Source organism: Anarhichas minor, unplaced genomic scaffold (genome assembly GCF_050575085.1).
Source record: "Anarhichas minor isolate MPS153535 unplaced genomic scaffold, ASM5057508v1 ptg000027l, whole genome shotgun sequence".
In the NCBI taxonomy this organism is placed as follows: Eukaryota; Metazoa; Chordata; class Actinopteri; order Perciformes; family Anarhichadidae; genus Anarhichas; species Anarhichas minor.
Window position 1 is genome coordinate 11294441 of NW_027466473.1, and position 25342 is coordinate 11319782.

Sequence of the window (25342 nt, forward strand, 5' to 3'; positions counted from 1 at the left end):
TCACAATAACAAGATGGTATGGTCGCATAGTGGGCTTGGATAATAGTTTCAACCTAGCGTCATCTTTTTTATATTCTTATAAATGTGTATGTTACATATATCTTAATATCTTTGAATGTACTTTTTGAGTGTGATTGGACATTTTTTTGTAACCTAACGTTTGTATTTTAGGGTTTGTGTCCTACATCCAGTATGCTCATGACCTGTCTGTTTAATAAATATAACGTTACTATTGTCTATTTACGTGTAAATGTATGTTGCGCTGCTGCAATGATTGACATTAGAGCCACCTAGTGTGCCCTGTACAGTTACCTCCCTGTCCATTAGAGGGAGTGAGGAGAGTGTCCCAGAGTAAGGAACCGAGTCTACGCATTTTTCAGATTCATGACGGTTAGGGCGCAGGGCAGCTGGCCCCCGCACGAAGAGAGCGATACAAGTCAGCTAACGCTACTTCCCTAGCTGAACCCATCAGCTATCGCAATCAATTGATGTCTTCAGATGAGATTTAAGACATCACCGTGCATTTAGTTGGTTTGATTCGCCGTTGGTCGTCCAAAAATTACAACCCGACAAAATGACAGATCCTGCGGTGGCCGACACTCGCCGGTTGAATTCCAAGCCCCAGGACCTGACGGATGCTTACGGCCCCCCCAGCAACTACCTGGAAATAGACGTTAGTGATCCACAAACCGTCGGAGTTGGACGGAACCGGTACACAAATTACGAAGTTCGCATGCGGGTAGGTGGTCCAAAATCACGAGCCATACACACCTTGCTGAGGCGTTAGCCTTTATTTGCTAAGCTAACTGGTAATTACAGTGTTGTTGCGAGCTAGTTAGCATGTTTAGCCGCTGTGCTCTGGAGTCAACACAGCGACTGGGCTGTGACGTTGACGGTGGGCTCCTGGAGTAGGTCAAGATGGCGCTCCAGTAAAAATCAAGGACCGGGGATTGTCAGTGGCCTGCGAGAGCGTTTGAGGTGTAACTTAAGTTAGCAAGGCTGGGTTGTAGAAGTTTCGTGAACACACCCAGGACTACTATAATACCGTCTGCTTGCCTAACGTGAGACGCATAGACGGTATATAAGAAGGTTAGGTGTCTTACGCCAAGTATGTTTGTCGACGACAACATTAACAAGCATACTTTAAACAGACTACTGTCTGAAAGTATGAGAAGAGTAACGTTAACCGTTGACACTTAAGAAAACGTTACTAATGCTGGAAAATGTCGTCAGTTTAATGGAAACGGGAGAAATTAGCTACATGCGGTGAAGTTTGTTTCTCAAAACAAGTTGGAATTTATCGGGCGTTATTATTATTATGCGAATACTAACAGTAGTTATTAGTTATAGTAAGAGGAGTAACGATAGTAAGTTTAACTTCTTCACAAAGTAAACAGGCAGTTGAGCTTGTAAGAGTGAGTTACAAAATTGCTGACACTGCTACATTTAAAAAACATTTTCAGGAAGCAGATGCTAACTTGTCATAATTGTGACTTACTTGTCTTTACTACAATTTCAAATGTTGGTGACTCTTAGTAGAATTTGTCTCTTATAATTCTTCATTTGAATGTTTTTTAATTCATATATGTAAGCAGGTTTATTACCCCACGTGACAGAGGTGGGGTTAACTAGTTCAACGTAATATTTAGTTAACTTGCATATCCAAATACAACAGACAAACTTAAACAAAACAGACCAGTCTATGTTCAAATACAACAGACAAACTTAAACAAAACAGACTAGTCTATGTTCAAATACAACAGACTAACTTAAACAAAACAGACCAGTCTATGTTCAAATACAACAGACTAACTTAAACAAAACAGACCAGTCTATGTTCAAATACAACAGACAAAGTGTTGTTTAATCACACTCCACTCAGACAACAGACTGTCTACAGCAGTGAATCATGTGAGTTGTGCAAAAGATGTACTCAATTACCACGGAAGCATTGAGACATACTGTAAATGAATGAGTTGCACACACAATCTGCCTTTGCAATCGAACCGTAAACTTTTCCACGTTTTCGTGAAACAGGTTTGCTTGGCGGGCATCTTTAATTATATTTCAAATAAACACATGAAACAAGGTTAAAAATCACTTTAACTTGTTGTGCACAAGCCATTCATTTGAAACTGCCACTGAGTACAGATAAAACTAGTGTTTAAATTAATTATTTTGATATTTGATAACCATTTGCTGCTCCAATGTGAGGATTTGTAGCTTTTTTCTCTTTCTTTAAATTATTGTAATTTGATTTTCTTTGGGGTTTACACTGTTGATAGGACATAACAGTTTGCTCTCTGAATTTGACATTTCTCACTATTTGCTCACATTTGGTTTAACGAAATGTTTTATCAATTGCCCATAAAGTAATCTATAATGATTATTAAACATACGCTGCAGCACCAGATTCAACTGTAGAGGTATACATAGAGAATGAACTGCTTTGTCACGTCAAACTAGCGAACTAGTCTCGTTTGCTTTCATGCCATTAATTAAGTCTAATTATGGTGTTAATGCCTCCCAGCTCTCATGATAGTTGCAGACATTGTCCAAATAATTAAATTTAATAAATCTAGGGTTGTTTTTTGTCTTCTAATTCTACTTCTCTGTGCAGACAAACCTTCCCATTTTCAAACTGAAGGAATCCTGTGTGAGAAGAAGATACAGTGACTTTGAGTGGTTAAAGATTGAGCTGGAAAGAGACAGTAAGGTGAGTGAGCAATTATGTGTTGCCGTCTAATCATTTAAGCAGGCTGGCTGTTGCAAACTGATGGTTACAATGATCTAATAACTGACAATGTTGACGTTGCAGGTGGGAAAATAGACTTTCTAGATTAAAGTAAAGAGTAGGATTAGGATGTAGGTTTTATTTGTTTACATGCTTCTGCATTGCCATCTCAAATAAGTTTATTACTCAGCTGGAAATATATTGACGTAACTGTCTGCAATTGTGACTTTACAGCACAGGGAGTGTGGACTTTTGAATTTCGTATTTTTTGGTGCATATTTGTCATCTTTCCTATCATTTGTGCTGATCCCCGACACCTTCAGATTGTAGTACCATCTCTGCCGGGCAAAGCCCTGAAGAGACAGTTGCCATTCCGCGGCGATGGGGGCCTTTTTGACGAGTCCTTCATTGAGGAGCGGCGATCGGGCCTGGAGCAGTTCATCAACAGGTCAGTAAGTTCAGCCCTAAATTACAACTAACACACTTTGTGTTCTCCGATGTAAATCAATCAAAGGTATCGGCCACCTGAAGAATTGCCTTTATGGGATGATTAAATCTGGTGAAGCTTGTCTCAAAGCTGTTATTCTGTAAGATTTCTAGCCACGAAATGTGTTGGCCTGAACTGAAATCCACATGTCATTATTAGTAGAGTCAGTCATTGCCCAACACAAGATATAACCTAATCCGTCTTCGGGCGTCAACAAACTAATCCACCATTGTATCTCACCAGTCTCCATGAAAAGCACTTAAAACAAGTACATTTTGTGGATTGTCCGTCTGTGTGTATATTTCTGTAGAATTGCAGGTCATCCCTTGGCCCAGAATGAGCGCTGTCTTCACATGTTTCTGCAAGATGAAGGCATTGACCGCCACTACATTCCTGGAAAAGTATGACACTCGGGTTACTAAGGGGGAGGTGGGGGTTAAGGATCAGACTGTCTTATAATCTCTCCTTTCTGTCTTTCTGCTTTATCTGCCTCTCTCTCTCTTTCTCTCACCCTGCGTATTCCATTGTATAAGTCATATTAACTTTATCTTGGAGTTAGAGTATGTTCTTCTACTATACATCAGGTTGATAGTGATTCAAACAGTCTTTGCTGTGCATTTGTTTTATAAGCGCACCATAAGGAAAGCACCCGCGTAGTATTAGGGATTGTATTGTTGAAGACTTGGTGCTTAATCACAATTTTCACGCTTAAAAAGTGATGTTGGATACATTCAGTCTTTCCCTGATGAGCGTCGTATGTTCATGATTGCATACTAATGTTCAACATACATGCAGCCTGTAAATGAAAGATCTTGATCCTGTTTTGTTCTTTGTTTTGTTTTGTTTTGTATAGGTATGAATGAAGTAAGTTTGCTTTATTTGATCCGGTCTCAAGAGTCTTTCTGGAGGTTAAAGGTGGCTGCATGGGCGCCGTAAAGACCAAAGGCGATAGTTCACAGATACTTCAGTAGAATTGTAAAACCAAATATCAACGATCACAGAGGTCTGACTGCAAACTGTCACTCTGTGCTGCAAAAGGGAAGAATGTTCTGCAAGCCAGTTTTGCATCACCCATTATCAAGCATGAAAGAAAATGAACGTAAAATCTCATTTGCAGTTGAACGTTTTTAATTGGTAATGAGTGCACGAGAGTTATTCAGCTGTTTCTTCAAAACTGGCTTCCAGAAGTTTCTCGCTCCACCAGTATCGGGCCACTACTAGAGTTTTGAGTTATGTGAACTATTGTTTATAAGTACTGTACATCACCATTGACTAGAGCTCTTTGGGAAACATTTCTCAAACTAATCCTGATACGATGTCATTGTCAACCGCACTAATCATTGACTGCATGGCAAAAGTTGCACGCTTTCTTTGCAATATATTTGTCTCAGTGTCACCCGCAATTTATTATTTTCTTTACATGCCTGTGATCGACCATCTTATTGTTGAGTCTGTTTACTCAGATCTTTAATTCTCTTAATTCCGTTTCTACAGACACGAACAAGTGTGATATTATTTCTCTCTGAATAGTATTATAATGTTGTGCCATTACATTACGTCGGTGCATCCGTAGATTCTGAGATTCACAGCAGTGACCAAATCCATAAAAGCTTGAACATGTCTCTATTATTATTTCTCATGTCTGTCTCTTTCTCTCTCTTATTGCAAAGACAATACAGACTGCTGCACCTGCCCCATGTACATTTATTTCGACATCACGTCATTATATAGCTGGTGGAAATGTCAGAACTGATAAGTATCGACGGTGTTGGAAAAACTATTGCTCCTGGACAAAACTAAGAGATCCAATGTATAAATTGTTTGATGTTGTGTCTTTATTCAGTCATTCCACATACAGTATGTGCATTCTTTTTGATTCAGTGAAAAACAAAACATGTTTCCATATAAAACTTTTGTCATAGCTTCTTTCTTTCTTTTTTTTACAATTGATTATTATGTTTTCTGAATGTCTTTTAAATTGCTTTGACCAAGTTTAAATTGAGGGTAATTTCCTGCTTTGATTAATGTCTTCTTTTGCTAGCCGAGGTGTGATTTTGATGATAACTTCCCAAAGTCGAGCAACATGTAGCATCATGAGAAAGACAGTGACCATCGGTCCAGTCAATATTTAGAGTTGTATGTTCTGAACAGGCTCTTAGACAGGATTGTTTCATGATTAATTGTTTTAACTCAGCTGTTATGTCATCATGCCTACACTCTGGCTGTGTGTTGTCTAATCAGCTATTGGGAATGTTAAGTTGGGTAAATAACCATATCTAAGCACTGTGACAAGAGGTTCATTATATGAACAATATTTCATTGTTTAAAGGCATAATCAGCATCTGGTTTAATGATCTGAAATAAGGCTTTATTCTGCATTTATTTCATTTAGGCTTTATTCTGCACTTTTTTTTTCTTTCTTTTTTTTATTGTGAGGTGTATTAATACATGTTATCATTGCAGTTCCACCATTGGTGACGAGGAACTTCCTTGTTAATTCTGTCCTCCAATTAAATTCCCTGCTGCTTCATGTCTACATGTGTCTTTTGAGTTTGAAAGAGGAGAAATAGAATCAGTAAAACTCACCTTCCAGTTTGAGATTAGTGTGTCGCACTGAGAAGCACTGAGACGGATCAGAGAGCATCATGGGAGCTGGATGAATGGCTGCAGATTGGCAGATGACCTAATTTAACAATGACATGGAAAAAGAACATGAGGTTGAAAACGCTTGAGCACAAATATTGGAGGAAGATTTTCTTGGCATAAATGTTACAGCCTGTACATAAAGATTCATTGTTTGAAACTGTCAAACTGTAGTGTTTACTTTTGAACTGGTAAGTGTATACTTTTGAACAGTCAGCATAATTTGTTTATTCATTTTAAACACTACCTTTGACTTAAAGTAAAACTACAACACCCTCTACAAAACAACATGTGCTGAACATGTATTGAAAACCAGCTATTCACAGCCACTGAACCGGAGGTTCTACCAAATGGTTAGACTTTTTTTGTAATTTAAAAACAGGTTAATTCAATATCTAAATTTGCTCAAGAATTCACTTAAATAAAAAGTCACATTTCTTTAATTCACAATGCATTATTTCAATGACCATCAGGTTGAGACCAACATGTTAGCGAGCAAAGTTCCCTTAAATGAAGTGACAGAATACGCTCCTCAGACTTTTTTTCAACAAAGTTTTTTTTAAACCATATCTCAATGGATCTTGTCACGTGCTGCTCCAAAGCTCACACTAATAAAGTGGTAATACAGTGACAGATCTGTTTTACTCTACATATGGTAACGTGGATCTTAATGCACCATAACAACTGGAAACTGGTTTTATGTAATTAAGAGCTGAAACTATAGGTTAACTTTTATTGCCGACTTTTGATAATAATAATTGTAAACTAAATAACTTTGGGTTTTGGACTGTTGGTCAGATAAAACAAGTAATTTTATATCTTATATTACAGATTTTATTTATATTGTATAGCACTGTGTAACTTTGTTTTATATGGTGCTATATAAATAAAGTTGTTATTTTTATCACTAATTTGAAGACACTGGGACTGGAAAAAGGCATTTTTTACTATTCCTAGCATTTTATAGACAAAACTGAAAACAACAGCAGATAAATCACTAATAAAGATAACCCTACTATATGGCAAAGGAAGGCTAATAAATATCAATAACCTGAGCACAGTCTTAGTGCAGTAAATTAAAGAAATACAGTATATGTGGTAGGAAGGAAGCCTCATAAGTACAGATTGAGGCTCTTCAGTTGCAACACTGGGTCTTTTTGTTTCACGAAACATGGATTGTAAAATCCTCTAATCTTTTTCTCGTTGTCGCTCGCCTTCAGGAAATAAAGGGATTAACAGGGGAAGAGGAATTCTGCCCACAGGTGGATTAAAGTTGTCCCAGAATGATCTTGTAATGTAGACCTTGATCTGCAGGTAATCAAAAGGCATTGGACACAATGAAAATGAAAAAAAAGCATCATTAAACTGTTGATATAGTTTGGTACCTGTGTTGCACTAAACTACACAGGGTTCCCTGTCAGAAAAAATGGGAGAAGTCAGGTTTATTTACGCATCCCTAAAATCACAGGGGTTTCTCTGGAGGGCTTTACAATCTGTACAGCATATGACTCCCTAAATCAAACATACTGGATGATTTTGCAAAGTGTGAAAATTACACAGAAGTCCTTAATTCCAAATAAAAAATAAAATAAAAACACTGCCATTCCTATTGGTCCACTAGGGGTCGCACTGTCCTAATTAGAGTGTCAGGCCCTGTGCGCTGTTATAGATACCACCTGTTTACCTACAGGCTACGTAACACAACACTGTCAAGCGTAGATTACTGTTCACGCAGCAGCCAACGGTGGAGGAAAATAGCAGTGTGCTTGGCGTGTTCACCTTTCAGTGTGCAAGGAATATAATGTTCGGCGCCACTAGACTCCTCATAGCGGAAAATACAAGAACTTGCAAGGACAAGTGAGAGCAGAGAAGATGAATACATTTTTGGCAGGTTTGAGGAAACGGCAGTCTGTTTTTAGTGGTAAGAGATCAGCGAGGCATCTGAGACTGTTCATCATCTTTTTTTGTACATGCATTGTTCATTAATTGTGGTTTTCATAAAGGGAAACATTAGGAGGCGTTGTTATTTATAGGTTAAAATGTTTTACTTGCCCGGCTCACTTGAGATGAAATTGTGTTGTATGAGTTTGACACCCCTGCCCTACATCCAACCTAGAGTCAAGAAATAAAAGGTGAGAAACCTTTAGAAAGAGCAGCCGAGGAGGGATCCCTCGTCAAGGATGACACAAGCATGCCATTTGTGGGCGCGTATGAGTAGACAGAAGTACAAGTAGAAAAAGGAATTTGATAGAGAACTGTGACCTACAAAACTAGTGAGCTTTGAAGTGCTGGCCTTGTCCTGAGTAATGAAAGTGAGCAGACAGGACGGGCACAGTAGGCCAAGGCAGAGATTAGGGGGTGTTTAGTTAGCGGTTCTAACACTGGAGCCCAGGGTGCAGCCATGACGCCGGTTGTGTTTGCAGAGACACCCAGTTGGATTAGGTTGATGAAGTGGAAGTAAATTGAAAGAGCATCCCAAAGCAGTGTGACTGGGCAAGTACAAAAGGGGAGACGAGTGCGGCTACTAGAGCGCCATCGGACAGAGTTCGATGGACGGACAGGGAGAAAATGCAATTCACAAATCTTTTCGTTTGTTTGTTTAAGGTAAGGTTATAGGTCCAAAGCATGAAAAATAATAAATCCAGCCTTTCCCAGGAACAGAAACAATAGAGAAAGAGAAGTCCAAACCTTTACACGTAAGTCGGAAACAATTTACAATAACCAACAACAGTTGAACAGTATAAGAATGACAGCATTTCAATGGCTTGGTGTGTACGTTACTACGCAATTTATTCACACAGATTCTCTCATTCCAAAAGTCAACGTGGCCCCTAATTTTTGTTTTTAGTGCTATTTTGTCAGCACAAACTCTATTAGATGCTTCACACTGCTGACTACTTTCTGATATAAAGTCACTGTAGTAAGTAAACATGCCATAAGTAAAATTAACCTCTAAGCGACTGTCAAAATGATGTGTTCCTTCACGGAGTGAAGTGGGCAGCTGCCCTGAGGTTTAGGTTTACACAGGCCCCAAAGACCCTTTTTACTGTGTGTCAGGTGCTTTGTGGTAATTTGATGTATTACAAATAGAATATGCAACACTAAAGCACCGTATTAGCTCACGGTTTACAACTTTATTAACCGTCAGTTCCGTTTTATTACCCGTCTTGTATGCGTCTATCCAGGGCACCCCAAGGCTGGATCTTGAAATGTATCAAACTATTATGGATTTTTTTTTTTTTTGGTAGATTGTTCAGAAAACCACCTTCTGCTCAGCGTCAGTAAAACCAAGGAGCTGATTGTTGATTTTAGAAAAAAAAAGGAGGCGAAGAGGTGAAGCAAGTTAGCAGCTTTAAGTTCCTGGGAATCAGCACCGCAAACAACCTGGCCTGGTCCTCACACATCTCCATCCTGGTGAAGAAAGCTCATAAACGGCTGTATTTCTTAAGGACACTTAAGAAGGCAAAATTCCTGTACCAAGTTCTTGTCAACTTTTACAGAGGAGCAATAGAAAGCCTCCTCAAAGTAAAAATGGAAATTGGAACAGTTACATGTTCATGTGACACTTTTAAATACTGTAAACTAAATGTACCTTGTGGTGAGATTGTCTTATCCACAATGTTTTAGGTAGGCTTGATAAAAAAAACCTTGATGATGTATTTTGTATGAAAGCGTGGGTAGGTAACATTGGAGAAACCAGCGAGAGTATAGGCTAGATTTAAAAAAACAGTTTTCAACAAAACATTTTGTTGTCATTGAGAAATACTAATTCAACCCTGATGCCACATTGTTGCATCAGACCACATTATTTTGAAGTAAGTTTTTGTTCCCCCTCATTTACATGCATGATGTCACAGCATGTCCTCATACACAGGGCAGATTCAGAGATGACATTTTGTATGATGATGCTTCAGTCAGTGAGTGACACGAGAATAACATGTGTAAAAGTTTGTGTTTTTGACGCCACCACTGACCCTTCAACATTCCCAGGTCACTAAGTGCAAATGCACATGAAAGAAATAGTTTGGGTTTCCCTCCTTTTCTTTTAATCTGTAGAACAAAGCAACAGCGGATATAGTGGAGAGAGTGGAGAGCCAGGGTCTGTACATAGCTCTCAGAGGGGCAGGACGCTGACGCGGGGGTTCCATATATGGGCATTCCTACTACGGAAAAGCACGCACACACACACACACACACTCTCTCTCTCTCTCTCTCTCTCTCGCGTGTACTCGTTTTCTGTATCTTAAACACTTGTTTTACTTATTTGCTTTGTCGTTCAAGCTTGCATATGTATACCAGAGCACTGCACCTTTATCGGAAAAGTAAATATTTGTATATTCATAAATTCTTACCTCTGTATTTCCATTCAACAGTGGAAAGCTCCGCCTCCCAGTTGCGTCAGTTTGTTACACCCCGCCCCTCGCGGCGGATCAAAAGCACGCACACGCTCAACAGAGCGGGATATTTCATCAGCGAGCACGCTCACAGCTCTTTTCACCGCTATCACACAGAAGACATTAAAGGTAATGCCCTTCATCACCTTTCATTCATACCATTCAACATTTTATTTTTTATTATAAAAGTCGTCTTGTGATGACATTTTATCCGACCGTTTGACGTACGAGGACGTGTGAATGGTCTGATGCAATCCTCCCTCCTGTGTTATCAGTTGTACTGGCTCAGTAATGTTTACAATGAACACAACGTGCCGCACAAGCCGAGCGGGTTTTACACACGTTTTCAGTTAATTCACAGTAGTTGACGTTTTATTTTTGAGGTGGCATACATTTGTCATTTAAGCGGGGAATCAGTCAGTTTCACGCGCGCACGGGAAACCACAATAGAGTATAAAGTAGACATTTGATGAGGTGACCTTTGCGAGGGGACACGTTACAACTTAAAAACATAGAATTCAAACAAACGGCTCGACACGTTTCCGTGTTTCCATTCAATGTTGTGGTCCTGGTGGTCCTAGATGGATAACTCACCCCGGGAGTAGGGCGTGGAATGACCGTAGTGCTGCGTTCACAGACCCCCGAATTTCTACCAATTCCCAGAATTATCGTTAAACAAAACAGACCCTGTATCAAAATATATAACTCTGAATTCTGGTACAACATTGACCAACTAACGTTAATGGTTAAATGTACCAGACAAACTCTATAAGCGCCAGGTCTGTGTGTACATTGGGCAATTAAGATGTTTCCGTGATCTACGAAGGCAACATATCCACCACGCGACAACCGAGCAGAGCCACGTAGCTAGCTGGTGTCTTCTTCCCTGACAGATGGACAGCTGAACATCGCCTAGTATATCTGACACTGTCCATAAATAAGGTTAGTTTAAGTGTAAATTAATTTAGCACCTATAGTTGCCTTGATACCACAAATTGTCGATTGTCACAGTGACTCCTCCTTCCGGGTAAAGTTCACTAGCCCATCGTCTGTGTCCTGGGTGTTAACCATGCGTAGGTTGCATCAGCCGATTTGATGCCACTCCATTAATTAAAAAGGTGGCGTTATTACTGTGTTAGTAAACACAAGACTAGAGCGTCTGGGTGTGTAACGTGATCCCGACCTGATTAGCGGTGGTCAGGCGGATTAGTGGGAGTGGAGACGTTGTCGGACTAACCAGGTAGCCACATGTCACCTTTATTTTTTATTTATTTATTGTAATCTAGGCTAAATTTACACTTCGGTAGTTCCAGCTCAGTACAGTAAAGGACAAACCTCTTAAAAGCCAAAAGAAAGGCTGATCTGGTCAGGTTTTATGGTCATTCCCTGTCCTTGCTGTTGCTATTGATTGTTAATTTCTTTATTATTGTCAAATTATTGTTAATTTGTGTGTTATTGACAGGTAACAGCCCCAGAGTTACCAGGGCATTTTCATTTTTTAACCAGTTAAAACATGTCTGATTGTTTTTAGGAATGTATTAGGGCGTAACATCTTAGGTACACCTTGTAAAAAGACAAGTATGCAGTCCAACACATAACACAAACATTCCACCTTGACGTACTTCATTTTATTTTCCAAGAGGTATCGAACCAATATGGTAATTTTAGTGCGTTTGCATTGTGTTGCATTAAACTGAGAGGTATATTTACCAACTGTTTATTGCACTGTAACTGTTGATACCCTGTTGAGCTTTTCTGTTAGCCAGACATACGAATAACCAGGATTAACGGCGGGTGTCTTTCACAATGTTTGATGTGTAGGAGGAGGCCTGTTACACTGCAGTTGTTGCATCCTCTTAAACAAACTACCTCTTGGGATCAGGGAGCGGGAGTGTGGTCCGTTTATGGGTGATCATTTCTTAAGTTCAATCATCATCAAGTCAAGATTTCGACTTGACAAATTGGCAGATTTTTCAAAATGCATGTTTATTGTGGTTGAGGCTGGGAAATGTGGCAGCCTGTTTCTAACTAGTCGCAGTGTAATTAAATGCTGGGAGAGGGAACAATTACACGGAGCACCGCTGTCACGTTTGTCTGCATACATGGCTTAATCTTTTCTGACCTGCGTAGTTTAGTAGACATATCTTGGCATTCTTACACGTCCAGCTGATTATCCTCTCTTTGAAAGAGTCGGTTACTTATGCTCTCGTGGCCTTTGATGTTAATGCTTCTGACATCGGTCGGCATGGGAAAGAGAACAGATCCGTAGTTTATCACATTCCGTCTCACAGCGCACAGCAGTGCTTTTGGCAGGAGTGCTTTTTCAGCCAGGTGACTTTAAGGGTCGTTCAGTTCGGTCTCACTGTTGTCCACAGTTACTTTAGTTTACACACACACACACATGAACAAACACACATACAGCCTTAATGTGAACCTAAAGTGTGTCTCATGCAAACACATTCCTGGCTCTAAACGCCTGGAACACCATTGTTGGTCTGTCTGTGTGTGCGTGAGGTGCCTGAGAACGGGTCCCTGACTCTCTGCAGCCCGTCGTGATGCAGACGTACCTTCCAGGGTTACACAAGTTCACATTCACCTCTTTCTGTGGATGTTCAGCTGCTGGCCCCACAAATTAACGGACAGTTGTGTTGTCACCAGGAACATTATTCATGTTTATCTTATCTGCAAACACTACCACTGACATGACTAACTATTAATCATTTGATAAAGATGCACCATGACAATGGTTAACTTGCTTAAGTTCCTCATAGAGGAACTCCACTGTCCTGGAAAGAGGAAATCTACTCTATACTCAGAGCAGGATCTAAGAGTACTTGTGATTATTCTAATTCAAAGCAATTAAAAAACAAACAAAAAAAAACACCACACATCTCTTATTTTCATCCATAAATGGTGTGCAGCGGAGGAGCTTCTGAGTCTGACGCTATTAGTGCAGTGATACCCGATAACTAGGTTTGAGTGCTGAGGAGGCGGACGGACGTATCGGGCCCATCCGTCACTCCACCCGGACAGGCAGTAAAGAGAAGAAGTGAAACACTGATCCAGAAACAGAGACCAGGCCGACTGTCTGGAACAGGGCGAGTGTGGCTGTGGATCAGAGGTTAGGCCGAAATGTATTCTCACACTTATTAAATGTGTGAATCTAAGATGGGGCGGGGGGGGTGAAAGAGTGACTAAAGCCTTCCTCATCGTCTATTTTTGCCGTGCTATCAAGTTTTTTCATGCCCCGTGTCCTGTTAAAAACCAAGGTTTAAAGTGCTTCAGGCAGAACATGCTTGCTCCTCAGTTTGTGCGAAGTTTCGGGTCACACGGTATGTTGGACAGTTTTAAAAAAAGACGGCAGAAGAAGGAAAAAAAGGCCTTTCAGCTGTAGATCATGTTGTGGTCTAATTTTGGCCTGTTCTTTCTCACAGCACACAGGATAAAAGCTCTCGCAATGTTTCAGTACAATGGCAATATTCTATTAATACCCTAAAATCAACACAACGTCTTTATCAAAGCTCCTCTAGTCGAACCATTTCAAAAGAGAATATCCTGCCGAGTACAGTTAAGTGTTGAGAGAAATACTGTCAAACAATGAAATGCAAACAACACCGAGAGCAGCCAACAATAAACATTCAGCCCTCTGAAGACTGATGGGAAACTGGGACTCGGTGGATATTCTCCCGCTCCACTTGGTGTGACATTCCAGTAGCATTTTCCACTCACACACTAGGAAGTGAGATCTGAGAGTGTCAATGTTGTGTCAGTAAACATTTGTTGCTAAACTACTGTGCCCGGCTGGCTGTGATCTCCTCGGGGGGTTCGAACCCACGGCGTCCACACCTTTTTACCAAGCGGGACAAAAATGCTTCACTGAAACTGTGAAGCTGTGAAAACATATTGGGAGAAATTCAAGTAAAAAAAGAAAGAAAAGAATATCATTCATCTTTGTATTTTGCTTTCACAGTGAGATTTTCTTCCACGTCTGCCGACACCTCAAGGTTTAAAAAAAAGTGCAGACCTCCCTAAGGGTGGTCTCATTAAAGCAATGCTCGAGCCCCCTCTGCCCGGGTCGATGCCTCCTTCACGTCAGTTAGTTTCTAATCTTTTCCTCGTGGTTTTCACGCGGGTGCCCGTTTGTGTAAGTGGGGCCGATTTTACTGTATGCCAGTTTCCACTGCGTTGTGTCTTCACCAATGTGCCGCCTGTGAGCTCTGTAACAGCCCACATGAAAAGAATAGCGTGTTACCTGCAGCAGCCGCTTTCAGTTCCTTGATTCATGTTACTCTCTGGTTGTAGAGAGTAGAGTGTAACCAAGTACATTTAGTTTACTGAAGTACTTAAGAGGGGAATGTTGTACTTTCTACATTTATTTGACAATATTAGTTACTAGTTAGGCTACTTTGCAGATTCAGATTCTTAATACAAAACATAAATCAACTAATTAACTATGATGTGTAACTAAATAGTATATATTGAGTATATAAAGTCTTAGAAATTTGCTCCACCTTTACCAGCACAAACATTAAAGTGATTAACACATTAATACGTCAATAATTGTAATCCAATGATATAGGCCTGCCGTGCATATATTATTTAAAGTGGGCCATTCTGCATAATGTGTATATTTTTTCGTTTACTGTCGACATATTTTGAAACCAATACTTTCGTACTTTTGTACTTAGTGAAAGTAAAATTTAGACTGCAGGACTTTTTACTACTAACTAAGTATTTTTGCACAGTGTTCTTGTAAATAACTGAATCATTAACACATTGGTTGTATACATATTAATGGTTAACACAGCAAAAGAGTCATGGGTCGGGTGGGTTGCTGAACTTGCGGTTCAAATACGCGGGTAGCTGTTAAGGTGACATGGCCGGAACCACGAGCCACTTTTCCGCGCCAAACTAGAGACGGTCGCTGCGCACCAGCCAGCGGACCCGTTGAGAAGTGAAAAAAATATGTGCGATTCATTCTGAAACCATGGCGGGACAAAATAGACTTTGGCGGGCCGCCACAGTCTCGGTAATAAATTGTAAACAGTGTTGTACTCTTGGTTAGTTTCTTCTGCAAACCCACAACCAGAGTATATTCCAGTTTATCTTAAAATGGAACAAACTAAAAGGCTCTTCATGTTGGAGGACTATGACCAACGACTCGGGCCAGTCGTGCTCCGGTTACAGCAGGCTTCTGGGATAATGGTCCTGTTTCTTGACTTAGCATTGCTGCAACTGCTGCCACAGTCTCTCTAAGAGGATTATCTGGAGAAGAAACAAACCTGCTAACCTCATTACAGCTCGTTGCTGCTCCTCCGTCTATTGCAATACAGAACACATGGCTTTGTTTTGAACGCCTCCTTTTGACGAGCCATGTTATTTCTGCTACGTATATTAGCATTGTCAAATATCTCAAGAGCAACAGCTGAAACTCCTCTTTGAGAGATTTGATTGATCGGTAGTCCAACATTTATAAAGTCAACTTTATTGTGTGACATTTTTAACCCTGCAAAATTACACCTCCCTCCATTAAAAAATGAGCCAACATGGCTCCTGCTTTCTGAAATTAGGAGTGTATAAAGTATTTACATTTGTGTTTAATCTCAATGAGTCCCTCAGCAGGAGCAGCTGTGTGAAGGAGGACTTTGTCTAATCAAGGTGGAGTGAACCAACAGGCGGAACCTGTTATTATTATCGTTCACACTGTGATGAACTCGACATGCTCTTACTACTGACGTGAAATGTGCTGCCGTCGTCCTTGAGGATCATTTCATCAGTTGTTTTTCTTTAAATCACTGATGACGCAATGCGACAATGATCAATAACAACTGTGCACTGCATTACGATTAAGGAACAGTGACTACTATTACTCCCAAGCGCATCATCGGCGAGGCCTCTTTAGGATCAGGTGCTCTGAACCTGCACCCGGGCTGAGTCGGTGTGTGAAATCCTGTTTTATCGAGGTTAGCGGCCTTATTGTTGAGCTCTGCTAGGTCGGGTGTGGGGAGACCAATTATCCCGGCAGCGGCGTTGGTTATTCCTGCGAGTTTGGCCCAATTAGTAGAACGGATAACCTGTTAACGAAGCAGGTGGAATGGGCCCCGAACAGCGCTCTGAAACAACCTTCCTTGTGGCTTTATAAACGGGGTAAGGGTCAGTCTTTATAGATGCAGTGTATTTTTTTATCTGTACCGCCTCCCAGTGCAGCTGGTTCACCTTATCGAGCTGCTGGTGCACGCTGTCCTCCTCTCCCTTGTTGATATTAGCTTGCAGAATTCAACCATATCATCGCTTCACAGCCTCCGGCTTTCCCAGGCTTCTCCCCGTCGGTGTCCGTCTGTTGAAACAACACACGTAGTAAAGTGCTCTTTCTCATAGTGCAGGGAGTGCTGAGGAATTGGTGTTCATGTGTTTTTATATGGGCGCGTACTACGGCAGGTTTATTTGTTGAGGCGAAATGAAGTAGCATGGGATGAGGTTTTCTTTTGTCTCCATGAGATCATTTCTATGCTCTTCCTTGTCTCATGTTGCGGTTAGAGGTGGGGGTTGGAATTCCTGGAAGTTGCGTAACTGGTATTTATACAGGTTCTCGTGTAGTGAAAACGTGTGTTGTTGTTTGTTGTCTCACCTAACCTGCCGATTCCCCTTTTTTGTGGAAGAGGAGAAGAATATTCCAGTAAAGTTTCCAGCATCGCTGGTGCTACCTGGGTTCACTTGAAATGCACCTAAACTCACTCAGGCACAGTGTGTGGTGTCACACTTAAATAAACCTACTCTACGATGTTGTGAAGTTGATTTGTACAGCCCAGGTTGGAGAGACCAGGTCGAGGTGACAATCTTTGGGCACTTGTGTTTGTTTGAACACTTTTCCGGGAAAGAAACGACACGATGATCCTGCTGCACGGCACACGGAGATCTGTGTGAAATGTAAGCCTTGGCACTGACTGAATAGTTCCCTGTTTTGAGCTCCTGTTTTCTTGTGTTTTCTCCCAGGTCCTAATCTGCTGCTGCAAAACACCGTAACTACAGACCTGCTGCTTCTTGTTCTGCGTGCTCGAGTGACTGTTGCCCAAGTCTTCCTACCTCTACTGAAGGATCAATAAGCAACTTGCTTTAACTACCCATCTGCCCAAAGTCCTTCTACGCTCAGATCAGTCACACGTGTTCAGTCTGAGCTGTGTCGATCGCACGCACACCCACACTAGAAGGATTTAAAACACAGCCTGGTTCAGCGCCCACACACACACACACACACACACACAGTCACAGCAAATATGGCCGCCAAGCTGGCCAACTTTGGCAAAACCCTGCTGCGCCGCCGGGCCCTAGACTGCTCTTGTGAAGAGACCCGGTTCGCCCGCTGCCTGTCCACGCTGGACCTCATTGCCTTGGGCGTGGGCTCCACGCTCGGCGCCGGCGTTTACGTCCTCGCCGGCGAAGTCGCCCGCGAAAAGGCAGGTCCGGCTATTGTCCTCTGCTTCCTCATCGCCGCTCTGTCCTCCATGTTGGCCGGCCTGTGCTACGCTGAATTTGGCGCCCGAGTCCCCAAAACGGGCTCGGCGTACCTTTACAGCTACGTGACAGTCGGAGAAATCTGGGCCTTCATCACTGGGTGGAACCTCATCCTCTCCTATGTGATAGGTGAGCTTTTCTTCAGCTGCGGTGGAATTGTTTTCCTGTTTTAATCACGACCTTGTTGACTTAAATAATTGCCTTTCTTCTCTTTTAAAAGGTACCGCCAGTGTTGCCAGGGCGTGGAGCTCGACGTTTGACAGCTTGGTCGAACAAAAGATTTCTGGCTTCTTTAAAGCCTCCATGACGATGAAGGTGCCAGGGAATGTGCTGGCAGAGTACCCGGACCTGTTCGCCCTCATCCTGGTCCTGCTGCTCTCTGGTGAGTGCACCCCTGGTCACACCAACTTTGCAGCGTGTGGCCCCGCCAGTAGCCGTGTTAGAAAAACAAATATTTGGTTAATTGGTGTCGCTGACTCATGGTTTGTTTGACGCTATGAAGTACGAACACATCCGCCCACATAGCAGGACATGTTGTTCTTGGTCTGACATGTGAACTCTCGGTTACATCCCTCTCCTCTCCGTCCTCAGGACTTCTGGCCTTCGGCGTGAACGAATCGGCGCTGGTGAATAAGATCTTCACAGGCATCAATCTGGTAGTTCTGGGCTTCGTGATCATCTCTGGCTTTGTTAAGGGGGACTCGGCCAACTGGAACCTGACGGAGGACGACTACATCAGCTTCATAAACAGCACCAACAGCAGCAGGCTTCCGAAGTGAGTATTTCACTGCCGCCAGCAAATGGAACTCATCGTTTCGCTGTTTTCGCCCGTGTTTGATTGCCAAGTGTCTCTCGTCACTCAGAGTCGAGGAGCAATTCGGCGTGGGTGGCTTCGCTCCGTTTGGCTTGAATGGAGTCATGTCTGGTGCTGCCACCTGCTTCTACGCCTTCGTGGGCTTCGACTGCATCGCCACAACAAGTGAGTGGTTTTTCATAATTACATCGTAGGCAATGTGAAGGCGTATCTCGAGTTGCTTCCCATGCTTTGGGAAGTTAGTATCGTCCAGACATGAGGGGGAACCGCTTCTGATGATGTGTTTTCATTCAGTGTTGCATAAGAACATCTGGGATTTGTTTCCACATCATCTGTGAACAGCGCTGGGCTGACGCAACACCTGTTGCCTGTATTACAACGGTTGTTGTGTAACGTGTTCCACCTACTGCGCCTAGACCTTCAAGTGTTGTTCAGGTGCTGTGAAGACTGCAACGCATTTACGTGCTTACCAAGCAGCATACAAAAACACGACTGGTCGGTGTGTTCGCCTTGTTTCATGTGAACGCTTCTTATCAACTCAAACCTCTTTTTGTTTTGTCGTCTTCAGGCGAGGAAGCAAAGAACCCCATGCGTTCCATTCCCATTGGCATCGTCGCCTCGCTGCTGATCTGTTTTTTCGCCTACTTTGGTGTGTCTGCCGCTCTAACCCTCATGATGCCGTACTACCAGCTGGACATCCAGAGTCCTCTGCCCGAGGCCTTCACTTACGTCGGCTGGTCTCCAGCCAGATACATCGTGGCTGTGGGCTCTCTCTGCGCCCTGTCCACCAGGTAAGGAGGGAAATTGTACTCTTGCTTTCCCCAGTGTGTCTTTTTAAATCTCTACGTCCAGTACTAACTATTGACCTTCTCTCAGCCTCCTCGGCTCTATGTTCCCCATGCCCCGTGTTATCTATGCCATGGCGGAGGATGGGCTGCTGTTCCGTATTCTGTCCAGGATGAACCCTCGCACCAAGACTCCTCTCCTGGCTACCATTGCGTCTGGCGTTGTTGCGGGTAAGCTCACTGCCTCTTGAAGCTGTAAATGACAGATGCTGGTTTTGTACATTTAACCTGAGCCACCGAAGTAGTTCTTTGTTCCTCTATCTGACTTTACAGAGATGTGTAACAGTGTAAATGTTCTCCTTCCAGCTCTGATGGCCTTCCTGTTCGACCTGGCAGCTCTGGTCGACCTCATGTCCATTGGAACTCTGTTGGCGTACTCTTTAGTGGCCATCTGTGTCCTCATCCTCAGGTAAGCGCCTTTGTTATTCCCTGCAAGCACACTCTCGAAGTTGTAATCATGTGTTGAATATTCTCTAGGTGCTGGTAGCCATAAAGCCAGTTTATGTGTGTACAGATAAAACAATCTGGCTTTGGAGAATGACCATACATTCGATGAAAGCCCCTGTTTGTGTGCCAATATTTCTAGTTTCCCTGTTTTTTTCACTCACTGTGACACACTTCCTGTCCCGCCGCAGGTACCAGCCGGGCACCCTGAGTTCCTCCAGCCAGACGGAGAAGCTTGTGGAGCTGGTGGAGGGGGAGAAGGTGGCTGTAAGTGGAGGGGACAGTGGCGACGAGTACGGCATGGAGACGGAGGAGAAGCCGGTCCGCGAGACCTTCACCGCCAAGCTGCTCTTCTGCCCGAGTGGAAAGATCCCAACGAAGATCTCCGGGAACATCGTCTACGCCACCACGGCTATTATTTGTAAGTGTGTCTGGCAGGGATCTAAAGATCGTTGGTGACTCTTGTGAGCTGATTGAGAAGACAAATTTGCGTCTCTAAGTAACTTTGTCTCCTTCTCGTCTCTCCGCAGCACTTTTTATGACGGTACTGTGCATTATCCTCGCCAACTGTCTCAAAGAGCTGCTGGCCGGGCACGCGGCCGTCGTGGTGCCATGCGTCATCTTGACCCTGCTCTGCATCGTCTGTTTTGTCATCATCTGCAGGCAGCCTGAGAGCAAAGAGGCTCTCACCTTCAAGGTAAGGCCGATCAAACCCTGCAAACAGACCCTTTGCGTTACAGAAAAGAGATTTCTCTGTTTTGGCATTATTATTATTATTATTATTTATTTATGAGCCACACATTGCTCCCCGATTCTCTCGCCGAGTGCCACTTCAGGCAGAAACCGGGTGAATTTTAAAATAGCCGCGCTGACCTTTTCCCACATCATCCATCCCTCTAGGTCCCTCTGCTTCCCGCGTTGCCCCTGTTCAGCGTTTTCGTCAACATCTACCTCATGATGCAGCTGGACCGGGGGACATGGTGCCGCTTCGCTGTGTGGATGCTTATCGGTACATTGGAACATTACTAATCGTGTACTCCTTTCTAGTACCACACACACACACACACACACTCGTGTGAGCGTTTTGTAACTTCCCATTGCGTCTCTCCTTCCCTCCCAGGTTTCGCCATCTACTTCCTCTATGGCATGAAGAACAGCAGTGAAGCTGCCAAAAGGTCCTCCCCACGTAAATACGAGCCCGCGCTGCAGACCAAGGGCCCGATTTACACTGGCGCTGCGGACGACAGCGACATGGAAGCAGGCAGCAGCCCCTGATGCACGCGGACGTAGACCTGGGGGAGGGTTGCCGCAGCATCTGCACTCATTTTTGGCAGTCTGGTTGAACTAGCGGCCAAATGCTGCAATGTAAGCGGCTCGGAACGCAGCCCCGGGTTTAAAAGGGAGGCGAGGCAACACACACACATCTTACCTCTGGTCTGGGGGCTGATTAACTTGATGGCTGGACACTGTGAGAGAGCCGCTCTCTGGCCCATGCTTCTGTTTCAATCTGTCTGTCTGTACTTAGCCGTAGCCCTCTGGGAGATCTTCACCTGCCGCTAACACATGCTACGAATGGACCTAACTAACAAAGAGTTCCGCGGGTCTCCTCATCCAAGTTCTGGTTTCCGTCATCTTGAAGAATGTTAGACTTTTAACTGTTCTCGTCTTTGCTTCCTCTCCGTTTGTTGGTGGCTGCGTGTGGAGCCACTAGGGGCAAATAACTACTATGTGCATCACTAAAGATTAGCACTTACCTTATGATCGACACTTGAATCAATCAGCTTAGACCTCAGTAAGCACGAGCCACCGCAAAGTGACGGGGCCTTCAGTAGTTGGCGTGTCTAGTTTGTTTGTGAGTAAACGGACACTGAGGCTGTTGCTTGTCGGGTCAGTAGCACAGAGACGACGCCGATGTCATCTGCACCGTTCGGTTCGGTATCGGAGGCCGGAGAACGTTACAGATCGCACTTCTGCCCCTCTGGCCCCAGACAACAGCCACACACAGTCGCTGTACACAGCACCCTGTTTTAAAATGGGATGTCACTTATTGTAAATTATTCAATTTTGTTCTTGCTTATGGACGCGTTGAAATGGTATTTTGTGGCCTTTGTTCCAAACTAAACCAAATAACTAAAATGTTTTTAAAAAGGCTTTTAACAGAAATTAACTGCAAGAGTCATAGGATTTACCCATATTTGGTTGAATATGATTTTTCTCCGAAACACAGCTATGAATTTTAATAAAACCCATCTAGTTAATTTGATGATTCCAGATGATTTACACACTTTGCACCCGTCTGTTTCATATTCTTTGCGCGGCTGTATCGAGCTATTTTTGGCAGATCTGAGGAGGTTGATGAGATTTGCACTCAACACGCACATTGATGACATTACGTTATCTCCTGACAAGCATTTAGAACTTCAGTTCATATAATCTGTCCACCTCCGACTGATCTGGGAGCTGGGGATCTGTTTCTGACCGTCTTTCATCAACTTAATCACCTTTTTGTTTTTACTTTCTTGTGAAAAGACTCACAAAGGTTCTTGTTTAGTTTCAATTGAAACTTGTTCTTGGCGGCTTTTGTCTGTTGAGTTCACTTTTACTTTTATTGTATTCAACTGTACTTTGTTTTTACTACTTTATTTACTTCTACTGATAGAAATGTTAATATTATAAGTATTGTTTGTTAGGGACAGGTTGCTGTTGTGTCATATCGGTCAAAATCGGTTTAATATCATTTTTAGATGTTAACGTATTTTAATTGTTACATGTACAGTTTTTAGTTTGCTTTTTTGGACTCTTCTTGTTTTTACATGTCTTGCGTCAAATGATTTAATCCTTTCTGACCAAATGAACACTAACAGTTGGTCTCTAAATTGTGAAATATGAAAGAAACTGTTTTTACCCCCAACCTTGTAGAGTCGATGTAACTTATTGTTTATAGTATGTTTATTGTTCGAGGATAGAGCGTTACCGTAGAATGTACAGTATTTGTTTGAAGATGTATCTTTATTTGCATAATGCTGTAAATTATACAAACACTTTCTTTAACATATGACTTTGAGTATAATTTGTTCAGAGATGTTTTTCGTAAATTACATTGGAAGGCGTTTCATTTGACACCTAAAGCTACTGAAATCCACAATATACAAATTGAGCCCTTTTTTAGATAAAAATTGTCCCGCTGGATGTTGAAGCGTTTCTGTCGATGCTCAAAGATGTTTCTCAAGTTTCTAGTTTCCAGAGGACTTGAGTCAATAGACTGGTGCCTAAAGAAGCATCTTTCTGCCTGAGAAACACACGTGGGTCGGTCAAACAAAAGGCCCAGCTGCATTTGGGACAATTCAAATACCGGAATTATGAGCTCTGCCTGCCAGCGATATCATTAAAGGGTTTTGTGGCAGTGACGTGCGTCACACAGAGCTCTTCATACTCAGCCCTTGTGCCTTTCAAACATCAATTCTATCATCTCTCCATCGCATTAACAGCATTTCTTTCCCTTTGTTTTATATTCCGTACATATCGCTGACATGTAAAAAATGAGCTGTATTTTCAGTGTTTTTTTAAAATAAAAGAATTCATGCTTATGGCAGACAGAGTGTGTGTTTTATCTACTTCTTATTTAAAGAAAGCTGGAGGCCATTTTCACTGTTTCCTCCATGAGTCACCTGTGATGGCTCATGACTGTGTTTCAGTTATGTAATGACTCCACCCTTTGGCTGTTTTACTAACCTCTCACCCTGCAACAACAGGATAAATAATTTCTTTTATCTCTGCGCGGTATTAATCGATGTTTGTTCAGTCAGTATTAGTGGTTTTAGAATAGGCCACAATTTGAACAGCTAGAAATACAAAATGTGTGTGACAGTTGCTCTCAGTTGCTCACGCCCGATTTCTAAAACACTCAGTTCTCGTAGCACCAGGGGCGATCACAATAGTTTATACTGAACAACAATTTGTGCAACAAAAGGCCTTCACACATTCAAAACATATAACTTGTCCGTAAAAAGTAAATAACTTCATCAACGAATGCACCTTTGCCTCCAAATTGACTCGTGAAGACAAACTGTCTTCACTGTGTGACCAAAGACATTCTAACTGTGTCTCTTTGTGCCATTTGTCATTCAGATTTACACCCTAACCCCAAAATATAGTCAATTATCCTTTACAGAATAAACTCATGTCATACGCACAGCTTCAACAGTCTGTGTTGCCCTTTCTTATTCACAGTAAGCAAGTATGTAACAGTTAAGTAAAACTACATTTACATTAATTTAAGTACAGAAAAAAGTCTCAATGCAACATAAAAATATTTAATGTTATGTTTATTTTATTTGATATGGACATATGAAGTGTTTGTAGCGAAATGCTAATTTACAACACCTGTCCAATCTTGTCACACTTTCTTTAAGTGTTATTTGCCCTAACAGTTAAACACACACACACACACACACACACACACACTTGTGTGAGAGGCCTGTTGTCTCTCTAATATCTGCTCGGTCTATATTAAGAACCTGTGGTACCTTTTAAAAACTCACGCGCTCTCTGGGGCGTAAATGTGACCGAGAAACGAGAGCTACATACATGCAAAGCATTAGATAGGCAGTGTACTCCCCTTTAGTCACCATGGACAATTCAAAACATCACTGGGTCAAACGATAAGAATGTATGTATGAAATTAACTATGGATTCGAGGTTTGCACACAGTATGTTGAGAATTATTTTTCATTCAACACATTTTTTTAAAATAGATTTTTTAGTATGAATAGGCCAGAATTTGAACAGCTAAAAACACAAAACATGGTATTTAAATAGCTTTTCCTTCTGCCCTCCCCTCTCCACACACGAAGGCTGCCCTCTAGTGGCCGCACACAGCATTACGTCTGTTAACACTGCGGCTGTGACCCACTATTGCCCGTTAGCTACACAACACTCACTTTTGTGGTAGAAACAGCAGAGTTCCTTCACATTGTTTTGCACCAGGCAAATCTTTATTCATTTCTCAAGGCATGTATTATTGATGACACTTTAATATGACACTATAATAATAATCCCAGAGTCACAACAACATTGACGACTCAACTTTGTCTGGGTTAGGTTTCAAATAAAATATTTACAGGTTGCGTAATGTGAATGTGTTTGCAGCCACCTTACATTTTGGATTTTGATATTCTCAGGATAAACACACAGTTTTATCTATGAACAGGAACTTGTGGGCTAATTATGCTTTTCTCATGAATCTGACCTGAAGTCTGAGCAATTGTAGTTGTTTAAATAACTCTAATTTGTTCACTTTCAGGTATATATACACATTTGTATCTTTATTATTTCTGCTCTGAACTAAATTAAATTTACATTATATCAAAAATAAAAAACGTTTTATTTCTTTGGACAATTTGAGTTAAAATGGAGGCATGCAATGATTAAATATGGATATGACTGAATCTATAAGTGGATTGTATGGCA

At 42.1% G+C, this 25342-nt stretch overlaps 2 protein-coding genes across 10 annotated transcripts; both read left to right on the forward strand.

Moving 5' to 3' along the window:
• Positions 1 to 361: 361 nt before the first annotated feature.
• LOC142960521 (sorting nexin-12-like) lies at positions 362 to 17389 on the forward strand. Of its 9 annotated transcripts, none has more exons than XM_076102383.1 (6): positions 362 to 739; positions 2621 to 2716; positions 3058 to 3182; positions 3532 to 3622; positions 10238 to 10387; positions 17252 to 17389. In XM_076102383.1, exons 1-6 carry the CDS (start codon positions 575 to 577, stop codon positions 17279 to 17281), a joined length of 657 nt encoding a protein of 218 aa, XP_075958498.1. In that variant the 5' UTR covers positions 362 to 574; the 3' UTR covers positions 17282 to 17389. The 9 variants fall into 9 exon arrangements, 5 of the variants coding, with proteins under 5 accessions (XP_075958498.1, XP_075958500.1, XP_075958499.1 ...); XR_012956330.1 differs by lacking the exons at positions 10238 to 10387; positions 17252 to 17389 and adding exons at positions 8469 to 8560; positions 9113 to 10218 and having other exon boundaries at positions 364 to 739; XR_012956333.1 differs by lacking the exon at positions 10238 to 10387 and having other exon boundaries at positions 363 to 739; positions 3058 to 3186; positions 17252 to 17388.
• Positions 17390 to 17532: 143 nt separating this feature from the next.
• Positions 17533 to 23465, forward strand: slc7a3a (solute carrier family 7 member 3a). The gene is made up of 11 exons (XM_076102380.1): positions 17533 to 17899; positions 17991 to 18152; positions 18362 to 18545; positions 18634 to 18749; positions 19153 to 19375; positions 19461 to 19600; positions 19736 to 19838; positions 20065 to 20294; positions 20404 to 20570; positions 20774 to 20882; positions 20994 to 23465. Exons 1-11 carry the CDS (start codon positions 17533 to 17535, stop codon positions 21146 to 21148), a joined length of 1956 nt encoding a protein of 651 aa, XP_075958495.1. The 3' UTR covers positions 21149 to 23465.
• Positions 23466 to 25342: the final 1877 nt, after the last annotated feature.